Source organism: Hypomesus nipponensis, chromosome 19, assembly GCF_054491055.1.
Source record: "Hypomesus nipponensis isolate SF chromosome 19, ASM5449105v1, whole genome shotgun sequence".
In the NCBI taxonomy this organism is placed as follows: Eukaryota; Metazoa; Chordata; class Actinopteri; order Osmeriformes; family Osmeridae; genus Hypomesus; species Hypomesus nipponensis.
Genome location: NC_140379.1, coordinates 4,602,002 through 4,615,252, shown reverse-complemented (window position 1 = coordinate 4,615,252; position 13,251 = coordinate 4,602,002). Strand labels below are relative to the sequence as shown.

Sequence of the window (13,251 nt, the reverse complement as noted above, 5' to 3'; positions counted from 1 at the left end):
ATACAGCTGCTCAGGTACGGATGAAGCAGGGCCTGTTCAGTTTATTTACAGCCTGTTTTCCTTCTAGAATGTCCCCAAGCCCGGCCACAGGAGAACAGACTCCACTCACAGCAGCAACGAATCAGAGTGCACATACAACTCAGAGTTCGCCGAATCAGAAGAAAGCTCCCGCGCTACAGAGGTAAGAGGCAGGCCAGCTAAAGTTTGACATGAAACGTCTTTGTGATATCCAAATTCTTATTCTTCTTTTTTTTCACTTCCTGTTCTGGCAGGATGTGACCCGCGGCATGGACACGTCTCTGACTCTGAAGCTGCAGAAGCGCGTGACAGAGTTGGAGCAGGAGAAACAGTCGCTTCGCAACGAGCTGGAAAACAAGGAGGACCAGTTCCAGCGGGCTAGAGCCAGGGTACTGCTAAACTACCACTGTACCACTGCAATACTACCACAGTACTAATACACCACTGCGTTACCATACATGTCCTCTACTATAACAGCTCACCTGTCTGTGTGGCAGGATGACGTGGAGCATAAGAAGGCTCGTGGAGCAGAGCTGGAGTACGAGTCTCTTAAGGTAAAGCCATCTGAATGAAGGATCACACGTGCTAATAGTGTGGGCGAAAGGAAGGTGAACTAGTAGTGTCCTAAACCAGAGAGATCTGGTCTACTTGGTGTGTGAGAGGTGGGTTGCATAGCGTGGGTAAGAGGAATGAGGTACCTCTTTCATGAGGGTACCAATGTTCCCATTTCGACTGCGGCCATTTTGTTTGTCCCCTCAGCGCCAGGAGCTTGAGTCTGAGAACAAGAAGCTGAAGCACAACCTGGCAGAGATGAGGCAGAGCCTTCTGGGTAATGCAGGCGCAGGGACGGGGGCCCCGGGCTCCCCGGCCTACAAAGTGCTCCTGGACCAGCTGAACTCCTCCTGCGAGGAGCTGGACGTGCGCAAGGAGGAGGTGCTGATTCTCCGCTCCCAGCTGGTCAGCCAGAAGGAGGCCATGCAGCACAAGGTAGGGGCCGGTCTGGGTCCTCCCTCCCTGGGTCCTCCCTCCCTGGGTCCTCCCTCCCTGGGTCACCCCTCCCTGGGTCCTCCCTCCCTGGGTCCTCCCTCCCTGGGTCACCCCTCCCTGGGTCCTCTCTCCCTGGGTCCTCCCTCCCTGGGTCCTCCCTCCCTGGGTCCTCCCTTCCTGGGTCCTCTCTCCCTGGGTCCTCTCTCCCTGGGTCATCCCTCCCTGGGTCCTCCCTCCCTGGGTCCTCCCTCCCTGGGTCACCCCTTTCCTGGGTCACCCCTCCCTGGGTCCTCCCTCCCTGGGTCATCCCTCCCTGGGTCATCCCTCCCTGGGGCACAGGAGGGTCTCATATGGGGGTCACTTCTGTCCAGTTCTTGTGTGTGTATATTAACATAAAGTACCGTTCTTGGATCTGTCTACTGTGCTAACTGTGTTTTTTAACTCTCCTGCCCCCTCCCACCTCACACATGCCCTCCCCACTCAGGATGAGAAGGTACTGAGAATGACAATCTGAATGCTTTGGAAATGATCGTTTATTCATTTTAGATCTCTCTTCATTTTTATATCTATGCTTCGCCACCTTACCAGTAAAATGATAAGACCCCACTAACCAGTCTAGTGTTGCATCTAGTTCTGTACCAACCAGTGTGGCCGTACGCCTGTTCTAACACATGGTCTGTACCAACTGGTGCTGAGGAGGTGCATTGAACAGCAGAGGGCAGTGTCACGGTAATAATCACCCTGACCGCGTCATAACCAGTGGCGAGGGGCAACCTGCAATAGCCGTGATGTAGTTGACCTTTACGGCTGTGTGTGTAACCGCCCGTGGTTGTGGTGATGGGGCACTGTTATGCAACATTAGCCTTCATGCCAGAGTGTGACCTTCTGACATGAGATTAGATTCAACTTTATTGTCATTGTGCACATTACAGTGCCAATAAAAAGCAGTTGGTCTAACCAGAAGTGCAAATCCTATTGGCTTTTAAACAGAAGTGCAAACAATGGTAATAGGATGTCCTGAAGTATAGAGTAAATACATAAAGTACTCTGCCCTTATCATTGCTCATTACAAATGTATACATGTATTTACGTGTGTGTGTGTGTGTGTGTGTGTGCCTCAGGAGACCATGACAGACCCTGTACACCATGTTGAGGATGTTTCCAAGTTGAAGGACTCTGGTGAAATCAAACAGGCTTACATAGGCCTCAAGGACACCAACAGGTACTCACCACTGTTTCTTCACCTCTTCCTCTGTCTAAACCTCTCTCCTTTCTATCCCCAACACCACTGGTACTTGTGTGTGTGTGTGTGTGTGGGGGGGGGGGGGTTCTGGGAGGTGTGTGTGTGTGTGTGTGTGTGTGTGTGTGTAGTTGTGAACCCCTCTGTTTGTTCTGTGCAGATCACCCAGGTTCTTGCGTATGCCGCTGGAAGCCAATGAGCTCCTGAGTAAGCTCAGGTAACCAATCAGGTGTGGCCTATGCATCGTGGGGCAGAGCATGCATGGCCACACTGACCAATTGTAAGAGGGATACCAGAGGCACATTAGTCTTCCATAGAGAAGGCTGATGTAGGTGATGAAGCTAAACTAGGCCAGCCTATGTAGTGACATTCATCTAACTAGCATGGTAATGAAGCTAAGCTGTAACCAAAGCTAGCTTGCTCTAACAGCATGAGGAATGATCTGCCAAGTGCTATGTGCATTTGTAGGGACTCAGTAGGTTACCTAGAGTCCAGTGACTGATGCCAAATTGAATGGTTTACCTCAAGAACACAATATCTTTAGATGTGTGTCATGAATTAAATCATGTCATTTCAAAGAAATGGGAGCCAGTCTAGCAGGTGGTTGTGCCTGCTGTTGGGGTTATTTGGGTGGGCATGCTTGTGTTTAAGACCCGAGTCAAGTGCTGGTCTCTGAGCTGTGGAAGGGTTTAACAGCCTCGCTGCATGACAGCAGCATGGAACCACAATGTCAGCGGTACAGGAAGTGATGTCACGATACAAGGAGGGTGCAGCCAATCAGCCTCATGGAATGACTTGGCATGAATCCTGCATGCATCATTTGTTTTCCTTCTTGTGTTCCTTTCCTCCCAGTGACTTTGATGTTCCCCGCTATTATGTCAACTTTTGCTTTGAATATCTGTGTTGTCCAATCATCCTCGTGTCGTCCACCCACACCTTGACACTAAGCTGTGCACATTAGAATCAATACGGAATCCATTCAGGTGCTTCTTACAGGTACACAGTGGTCTGGATAGCAGCTGCACATGCTCAAACACACAGCCACACATCGAAGCAGCACTGGGCTGCCTTCCTACCCATCCACAGCTAGCTCAGTCTGAACAGCACTCACATTGTCAGCACCTTTTCCTCACACACACACACACACACACACACACCCCCATCCCCCTCTTTATGTTGCCTTTTTTTCTTTTCTTTTGTTCTTTTTTTTGTTCCTGTGTGTGGCTCAGATCCCCCACTCCAGACTCCCACAGGCTGAATGAGGACGGAGAGCTCTGGCTGGTTTATGAAGGGTTAAAGGAGACCAACAGGTTATCCGTGTTTTCCGAAGGCCTCTGTGCGAGCATGTGTATGTCAGGTCGCAGGGGTGACTTAGGTCTCTGTGACTACCGCTCCCTCTTTCTCCCCCGAGTCCTCCCCCCTCTCCCTCCCTCTCTCACTAACCTCCTCCCCCCTCTCCCTCCCTCTCTCACTAACCTCCTCCTCCCTCTTCCCTCCCTCTCTCACTAACCTCCTCCCTCTTCTCTCCCTCTCTCACTAACCTCCTCCTCCCTCTTCCCTCCCTCTCTCACTAACCTCCTCCCTCTTCTCTCACTCTCTCACTAACCTCCTCCCTCTTCTCTCCCTCTCTCACTAACCTCCTCCTCCCTCTTCCCTCCCTCTCTCACTAACCTCCTCCCTCTTCTCTCACTCTCTCACTAACCTCCTCCTCCCTCTTTTCTCCCTCTGTCCAGACAGAGCAACCATGCTACACATAGTCCTAGTAGTACACACTTGTCTACTAACGCGCTGTAGGTAGTTGGTGTGTGTGTGTGTGTAGGAATATATGGACGCCCTAGACGGTGATCTGCTTGACTCCCATACTGTATGTGAAGTCTACAGGTCACTGTATCTCTGCTTGCTCTCCTCTCTGCCCCCGTCACCCACTAAAACAGCTGGAAGTGTGTCAACAACATGCAGCATGTACATGCACCTGTCCTGGTGGGGAAGGGCTGAAGCCCCTGTGGGCCTCGTTCTGAGGAGGCACAGAGGAGAGAGGGAGGCCGGTGACTCGCAGCCCAGGGAGAGGCAGTGCTTGGGAAGCAGTGCTTGGGAGGCAGTGCTGGGGAGGCAGTGCTGGGGAGGCAGTGCTTGGGAGGCAGTGCTGGGGAGGCAGCCCAGGGGGAGGCAGTGCTGGGGAGGCAGTGCTGGGGAGGCAGTGCTGGGGAGCCAGTGCTGGGCTGTGTCACCGGCTGACAGCATGCCGCTGAGAACGGACGACTGCGGTCGTGAGAGTCCTTGCCTGCTGTGCCCCCGGGACCACCTCACCCCCGGTGCTGATTTGCCTCCTTTGTCTCTCTCTCTCCCTCTCTCTCTCATGTCCCTCCCTCTCTCTCTGTCTCTCTCTCTCTGTCTCTCTCTCCCTGTCTCTCTCTTCTTTTTCATCTCGCGTTCCCTCAACAACCCTTTTCACCATCCTTCATTCACACACACACCTGTCCCCCTTTGCACACTCGCAACCTCACCACCACCCCCTCCCTCCCCCCAGGTTGCTGGAGTCCCAGCTGCAGTCGCAGCGGCGTAGCTATGACAACGAGGTGGAGGTGTTGCGCGGCGAGCTGCAGAGCGTGAAGGAGGAGAACAACCGGCAGCAGCAGCTCCTGGCCCAGAACCTCCAGCTGCCCCCGGAGGCCCGCATTGAGGCCAGCCTCCAGCACGAGATCACGCGCCTCACCAACGAGAACCTGGTACGTGTCTGTCTCACCTGAGCCTACAGAGGAGCGCTCTTCCCATAGGGAGGCTCACACTGAAGGAAACACACCCAAGCCAGTTGAACAGCACATGATCGCGGGACCCCCTCCCCCCCCACACACACATAGCCACATAGAAAACGCTCACACTTGGAATCACACTCGCACAAACGCTCGCACGCTCACAGCGTGGGGTCACTCTGATACACCAATGACAATTTGGCTCAACTGGAAGACATCCTGCCAGAGAAATGATAGGCACACCATTTGAGTGTGCTTTGGTTCTGTACAGTGTGTTTGTGTGTGTGTGTGTGTGTATCCATCCTGTGTCACACACTCACCCGTGTGGCTGTCACCTGTCAGGACGTGCTGAAGACAGACGACCCCACAGAATACCGCGAGGCCCGGGTCATCATTTTACGACGGATGGTTGTATGTAGATAAGGCACTGCCTGTGTGTGTGTGTGTGTCGAAGATAGATATGTTATGTCCTTGCACACGTGTGTGACCACTAACACAGGCTGGTGTGTGTGTGTGTGTGTGTGCGCGCTTCACAGAGCAGTGTTTAATCTGATCTCTTAACTCCCCAGCAGTGTGTCCTGTTCTAACCCACAGTGGATCAACACCCTTTTCCTAAGCCCCAGCTGACCAACTGCACCCCTCACTTCCGTCCAATAAACAAGCACCAAATCAGCACCCCTCTTCTTTTAATCAGACCCCTTCTTTCTGAAGGCACCCAATGATGGAGACACAGTTTACAGAATCCACATATACTGAGAAAAACATAAATACATAAATTAATAGCTAAGAATTGAGAAAGTGCTTAGCTGACTACTAATAATGACTTGTAAAAAAAATTACAAATAATATCTGCAGTACTCTATAGACCCAAGCAGGCCACATGACCAAAATGATTCTCCTGAGTGTGTGAGGGTAGCGTTGGGACCTCCCCCAGAGCAGGAGAGGCTGCCTGGCCCATTCAGGCAGTACTGGGACCAGAAGCAGGGAAAATACTTTGTCTCCATCACCAAATCTTTTCTGACTTTCACGAGCTGTAGCAGATGGTGTTGTTGTGTTGTTCTCTGCCACTGGGGGGTGTCAGTTCTCTATGATCTGAGCTTTCTGTCTGCTCCCAAAAGCACACTGTGTGGAAAACCAGGATCCACTGCTTCCCTCACCTCTTTCTACTTCCTGTCTGTGTCTCATCCTCTATCCCCATCAGGATCTGATGGAACAGCTGGAGAAGCAGGATAAAACTATCCGCAAACTCAAGAAACAGCTCAAGGTCTTCTCCAAGAAGATTGGGGAGATGGGCGGTAAGACGCTAAGTGTGTGGTGCTGGTGTGTTTGTGCAGGCTGATCTGGTTGAAGGTGGAGTGTGTATGTGTGTGTGTGTGCGCGCGTTGGCGTGCATTGTGTCTTGGCACCGTCTTGGTGCAACCTGTTACAGCAGGGGTGACCCAAATTTCCCCATCTGGGGATTAATCAAATCTTAATCACAAATGTGTGTGTGTGTGTGTCCACAGCGGGTCAGATAGAGGGCCAGGTGTCTCCAGGTCAGATGGTGGACGAGCCGATCCGCCCGGTGAACATCCCTCGCAGGGAGAAGGACTTCCAGGGCATGCTGGAGTACAAGAAGGAGGACGAGCTCAAACTGGTCAAGAACCTCATACTGGGTCAGTAACCCATCCTGCTCCCTCCCTCCTCCCCCAGCCCAGACCCCCTCTTCCCCCAGCCCAGACCCCCTCTTCCCCCAGCCCAGACCCCCTCTTCCCCCAGCCCAGACCCCCTCTTCCCCCAGCCCAGACCCCCTCTTCCCCCAGCCCAGACCCCCTCCTCCCCCAGCCCAGGGCTGTTCCCAGGCTGACTCCCCCTCTCTCTCTCTCTCTCTGCCTCCTCTCTCCGCTGGGCAGAGCTCAAGCCCCGTGGCGTGGCCGTGAACCTGATCCCGGGCCTGCCGGCCTACATCCTGTTCATGTGTCTGAGGCACGCCGACTACGTCAACGACGACCAGAAGGTCCGAACACTGCTCACCTCCACCATCAACAGCATCAAGAAGATCCTCAAGGTGCGGCCCGTACACAAGGGAAGCGTGTGTGGGTGTGTGTGTGTGAGGGAGAGAGAGTGTGTGTGTGTGTGTGTGTGTGTGTGAGGGAGAGAGAGAGAGTGTGGTTAAGGTCAGCAATGCTCCATTGATATAATGAAGAGTCACTCGTCTGTCTTTTATTGAAATAGGTATTGTTTGGAAACTCAACCCATTTCTCTTTCCTTCCAGAAACGGGGGGATGACTTTGAGACCGTCTCTTTCTGGTTGTCCAACACCTGCCGCTTCCTCCACTGTCTCAAACAGTACAGCGGAGACGATGTGAGACACACTACAAATGCACGCAGACTTTCCCTCTCACCCCGCCTCTGTTGTAACCTGCCTCTACTGTTACCTGCCTCTGCTGTAACCTGCCTCTGCTGTAACCTGCCTCTGCTGTAACCTGCCTCTGCTGTAACCTGCCTCGTGTCTCTGTCTTGTGTGTTTTCTCCAGTCGTTTATGAAGCACAACTCCCCAAAGCAGAACGAGCACTGTCTGTCCAACTTTGACCTGGCAGAGTACCGGCAGGTTCTCAGCGACCTGGCCATCCAGATCTACCAGCAGCTCATCAAGTGCATGGAGAACATCCTCCAGCCCATGATCGGTGTGTGTGTGTGTGTGTTGTCGTTTTATTACACTACCTAGTGTGTGTATGTTGATTTCTCTGTACTTCCTAGTTAGTAGAGAGAAGTTAAACCATTTCTCTATACTTCCGAGTGTGTGTGGGTGGGTGTTTTTTTTTAGCACTTGTTCTGATGTTGTGCGTGCGTTTGACCCCCCCCCCCCCACCCCCACCCCAACAGTCTCTGGCATGCTGGAACACGAGACCATCCAGGGCGTGTCGGGGGTGAAGCCCACAGGCCTCCGCAAGCGCACGTCCAGCATCGCGGACGAGGGCACCTACACCCTGGACTCCATCCTGCGACAGCTCAGCGCCTTCCACTCCATCATGTGTCAGCACGGCACTGACCCGGAGCTCATCAAGCAGGTGGTCAAGCAGCAGTTCTACATCATAGGAGCCGTCACCCTCAACAACCTGCTGCTGCGCAAGGACATGTGCTCCTGGAGCAAGGGCATGCAGATCAGGTGGGTGTGGATGGAGATGGGTGGGTGGGTGTGGATGGAGGTGGGTGGGTGTGGATGGGACAGGTGGATGTAGGTAGGTAGGTAGGTTGGATATGGATGGATGGATGGATGGATAGGGTTATTGTGGAAGGGTTAGGTAGGTGTGGGTGGGTGTGGATATGGATGGATGGGGTGGTTGTGGAATGGTTAGGTAGGTGTGGGTGTAGGAGGCTAGATGTCGGGGTGGTTGAGGTGGGTTGTTATTGTAGGAGTGGGTTTTTTACGGGCGTACATAACATTGAACGCGAGGAGTCAGGTAGTTGAGCGGTTAGGAAATCGGGCTGGTAATCAGAAGGTTCGATTCCCCCGCCATGCCAAAAGACGTGTCCTTGGGCAAGGCACTTCACCCTACTTGCCTCAGGGGGAATGTCCCTGTACTTACTGTAAGTCGCTCTGGATAAGAGTGTCTGCTAAATGACTAAATGTGTGTGTGTGTGTGTGTGTCCAGGTACAACGTGAGCCAGCTGGAGGAGTGGCTGAGAGACAAGTCCCTGATGGTGTGCGGCGCCAAGGAGACCCTGGAGCCTCTGATCCAGGCGGCGCAGCTGCTGCAGGTCAAGAAGAAGACCGACGAGGACGCCGAGGCCATCTGCTCCATGTGCCTCGCCCTCTCCACCGCCCAGGTGAGGCAGCGGCCAATCGGACGCCGGGTGCCAGACCGGGGGGGGTGTCTCCCTAGAGGAGATTGAACCTTGACCTCTTTTTTGTGTGTGTGTGTTTCTCTCAGATTGTGAAGGTCCTGAACTTGTACACTCCGGTCAACGAGTTTGAAGAGAGGGTGTCGGTCACATTTATACGCACCATCCAGGTATCCTGTACTGCCCTGACTTGGTTTGATATGTCTGTGATTATGTACATGTGTGCGTAATGTGATATCTATACTGTCTACACTCCTCCATCTCCTCCTACCGTAATGTCTCATAAATGCTGTCCTCCGTCTCCACTTACTAGACTGTGTCATAAATGCTGTCCTCCGTCTCCTCTTACTAGACTGTGTCATAAATGCTGTCCTCCGTCTCCTCTTACTAGACTGTCTCATAAATGCTGTCCTCCGTCTCCACTTACTAGACTGTGTCATAAATGCTGTCCTCCGTCTCCTCTTACTAGACGCGTTTGCGGGACCGGTGTGAGACGCCTCAGCTGTTGATGGACACGAAGATGATCTACCCTGTCACCTTCCCCTTCAACCCTTCTTCTCTGGCGCTGGAGACCATCCAGATCCCCAGCTCCCTCAACCTCAGCTTCCTCACTCGCGTCTAGACCCTGGCACACACACACACACACACACAGTCACACCTGCGTTCATGTTCAAACCTTCACTCACACACACACACACACACTGCCGTGGGTCCTCTCGTCACACTCTGACACGTCATCCATCATCTGCGTGTAAAAAGAGCCCACAGTTCTCAGAGAGAATGCAGAAACTATCCAACATGTCCTGTACAGTACATCCCTCAGTGCCCTCCCCCCCCCCCCCCACACACACACACACCTCCCAGTTATCCCACATTCCCTTTCCTTCAGCCCAGACACCCTGGGCCTGTCCCCTCAGTTCTTGGTAGTTGTGAGTGTTCTAGCAGTCCGGTTCTCCAATAGGAATGTAACTCGCTGAAGTCAAGTCTCTGCACATAGGGTTAGCTTCAGTTCTCCTCTATTGTCATGTTGTCTTCTCTCACTCTGAACAGTCAAGCCAAGACAGAACTCCCTTGTCTGTACCATACTACTTATACATATATAAATACATATAAATATGAATATATATATCACGCTATTATATTTTATTTATTGCATCTTTTCTTCCCCTCCTTTAAGGAAAACTTGAGTTTCTTTGCAGAAGACATGGATGTCTAAAATGAGTGAATATTAGCTCATATTAGGGATTTTATTTTAACTGGCAAGTTAAGTAAGAACCTGTTCTTATTTTCAAGAAGGCCTGGCAAGAGACAAAAATCCTCTCATGGGGACAGTAATTGAGAATTCAAATGAAACAGGAAATAACATGATAGACAGAACTATATAGACGCACCAAATCACAACAACAAACAGACAAACCAGCACATCACAACAAGAGTAATTACAATTGGGGAGACAGTTACAGCAACACCACTGTTATTGAAATCAAATTCGGTGGGACAGAAAGGATGTATAGACAATTAGACTAGTGCTGTTATATAAAACTTTTGTCAATACCAGATGTAGGATTCTTTCATGAACGCTACAGTAGTTTTTTGGAAAGTAGATGTTTATTTGTGAATGTGTCGTGCTTTTACTCAAGTAGCTTTGTCATGTATAACCTGCCTCGTCTGCAGAGCTCCAAATCTAGCCCAGGTAGAACTGCTAGTCTGTTTTCTAGCACAGATTTAATCGGCGGACTAGCTTCCAAGTGCAGGTATAACCTAACTTCTAGCTTTTCAGGACTAGACAGATTTTTATACTGGGCATGTCCTGCAACCCCCCCCCCCCCCCTCCCCCCTCCCAGTAACCCACTCCCTCCAGAGCCTCAGATCTCATTCAAACTCTGCTGTCACACACTGATACACACACACACACACATACATACACACACACTCAGCCTACTGCTGTGTTAAACCTGCTGTATCATAGGGGTCTAACTGCACAGAAAAACACTGGATACATCCTGTTCTTTCCAGAATATATCCTCCCTGCTGAACTCTGGTCAAGTTTACGATAAGCGTGTAATTATTTATTTCAGTATTAAGATTTTTTTGTGAAATGGAGGATACAAGTACTGCTGATTCATGTTTCACTGAGCAGTGCTGCCCATGCTCCTGCCAGGCTGTAGAATATCACTTTCATTTCTCCTCCAGAAGCGTAATCCAATTTTATGGACCAATGCCCTGGTCTAACTACGCTCCCTCCTGTAGTAGCAGAGAGGTGGCAACATTGGGCCGTTTTATTATCCCCGACCATATTACAGGAAAAAAAATCTAAACGAGAATTATTTTAACTAGCATGTAGTGCTGTCATTCTCTTTCATGCATGGGCTCAGCTTTACTGCTACATGGCTTAACAGGGATGTCAGCCAAATGTGTGGGTTGTCGGCTGTGAACTGGAACAGTTTTTAAAGATGCATCAGTTTAGTAAGATGTGATGACAAGTATACTGAGGACGTTACCCAGTACCTTGGGTCTTCCGTAACAAAATAGAAAAACCTGATCAAGTCAAATATTTTTGCGTTAAGTTGCCTCTTCGTTCCATTGGCTTGCTCCTCCTGTGCCATCAAAATGAACCCTGGAATCTTACTACTTAAAATTGAACCTTATTTGCCTGTCAACCTTAACCAGTGTCAACCTTTGACCATGACTAAACCATTCTCTCATGGAGGAACACTCTAATGAAAATGTGTCATCAGTGATGTAGAAATAAAGTCCTTTTCTTGAATTATTTTTGTGGTGCAATCATGATCTGTAATCATATTATTATCTTTGGGTCCACAATGAGGGTACAGTATCTGGGAATTTGCCTTTTTGTTCGATTTGACATCATAAGGATGATAAGTATTGACTGTATAGAGATATACTGAAGGTCATACATAAACTGGGAAAACAACTGGATAACAATGCAATACTGAAGCTTACCCATATGAATGTTTAAAAGACATTAGATTTTATTGTCACTTATCGTTTTAGACAAAGCCTTATCTGTTTGACATTCGCACAGTTAGATATCTTACATTGTTTCTGTTTACAGTGTATGTGCAGTATATATGTTGAAACCACTTTTAAATGTGTTCTTTTTTTTTTTTTTTTACTAATTTGTGTTTTGATAAGGTGTCAATAGTTGAATTCATTGTTTATCCGCCGTCTGTCAAAAAGCATTTTTTAAATAACACAGAAGTCAAATAAATGCCAATCAGCCATATTGAATATCCAGTTCTTCAGCTTAACTCATGAGTCCTGTAACCCTAGCTTTGGGATCTTCCACTGCTCCACACAACACTACAACTCCCAGCATCCTGCTGTGTTTGAGCTCTTGACAGAATCTCATCTCTCAATTCACTCAGTAACTTGTGTTAATTAGGCACATTCCTGAAGACTGTCATTGTCCATCACCAGCACCACCATTCATACAATCAGACTGTTCTGTGTTCGAGCGTCTCATTCGTGGTCTGACTGCTCATGGCCTATTTTTAGTCGGATAATTATATTTGCGCGATTTCCTCTTTTAAGAGCTGGTGTATGATACTCAGAAGTTGTCACTTAAGTGTCAAGCTGTAGATTTGGGTGGCTTTGAAAACGCAAACATTTATCACGCCTTACTGAAATGTTGGAATTAGTCTGACAATGACATCATCAAACCTGATACCCTTTGCCCTCCTCTTTTCTGACCCCATGTGTACATGAATAACTGGACTGTTTGTAGTTCCTGGTAGCTGTGCTTCGTGAATGTGTTCACCCTTAAGAAACTTGGAATAAGTTGAAATTGTAATATCTGTAAACGACAAATAAAGGAATTCAGCACTGTCGCTTGGCTCAAGTTTGGTTTTGTATGTGAGTGGGGATGGAGTGAAGACATGAGGATGAGATCATTTCCTAAGAATAAGGGGCCCAGTCTGGTATCTAAATGTCTGTGCACATCTAAAGAGTATGTTTACATCCAGGTTCCATGCTGTCACTTCATGGGTGATGTGTAACCTTTCAGTGTTTGTTTAAGATTATTGTAAGACCATTAAGTATTAGTTATTGCCTACCTGCAGTAGCCAATGCCTTTAGGGGATTATTTTAGTATGAAGTGGCTCTGCACCACACCAGTGGACATTAATGAAATCTAAATAAGCCGATGATTGATTTATGTGTAGTTCTTTATTTTACCGACTTCACAATGGCACCTTCATGAGAACCAGCCTGAGATCCATGTGCCGTGAAGAGATACAATCTTCCAACGCACAATATCAGAGCAGCCATCTAGCCTTGGCTTCCTGTCTCTATGATCCCAGGCCTTGTCTCTCCAGTTCCGAATGGACCAGGATGTAATCGGCACATATCGGAGAGATCAAAAAACTATTTTGTAATGACATAGTCAAATGGACTACTTAATAATATCT

The 13,251-nt window shown here is 49.4% G+C and overlaps 1 protein-coding gene across 1 annotated transcript in view; it reads left to right on the top strand.

Moving 5' to 3' along the window:
- The window catches only part of myo5aa (myosin VAa), a 35,109-nt gene extending 24,456 nt beyond the window's left edge, over positions 1-10,653 (top strand). The window contains exons 25-42 of the mRNA XM_084682672.1: positions 68-181; positions 273-407; positions 516-572; positions 778-1,005; positions 2,127-2,227; positions 2,406-2,462; positions 3,475-3,555; positions 4,773-4,971; positions 5,338-5,406; positions 6,197-6,290; positions 6,501-6,650; positions 6,888-7,042; positions 7,250-7,339; positions 7,512-7,662; positions 7,862-8,144; positions 8,632-8,806; positions 8,911-8,991; positions 9,291-10,653. Of these exons, the coding sequence (XP_084538798.1) occupies positions 68-181; positions 273-407; positions 516-572; positions 778-1,005; positions 2,127-2,227; positions 2,406-2,462; positions 3,475-3,555; positions 4,773-4,971; positions 5,338-5,406; positions 6,197-6,290; positions 6,501-6,650; positions 6,888-7,042; positions 7,250-7,339; positions 7,512-7,662; positions 7,862-8,144; positions 8,632-8,806; positions 8,911-8,991; positions 9,291-9,443 (2,373 nt within the window). The 3' untranslated portion in view covers positions 9,444-10,653. The remainder of the gene's footprint in view (positions 1-67; positions 182-272; positions 408-515; positions 573-777; positions 1,006-2,126; positions 2,228-2,405; positions 2,463-3,474; positions 3,556-4,772; positions 4,972-5,337; positions 5,407-6,196; positions 6,291-6,500; positions 6,651-6,887; positions 7,043-7,249; positions 7,340-7,511; positions 7,663-7,861; positions 8,145-8,631; positions 8,807-8,910; positions 8,992-9,290) is intronic.
- Positions 10,654-13,251: the final 2,598 nt, after the last annotated feature.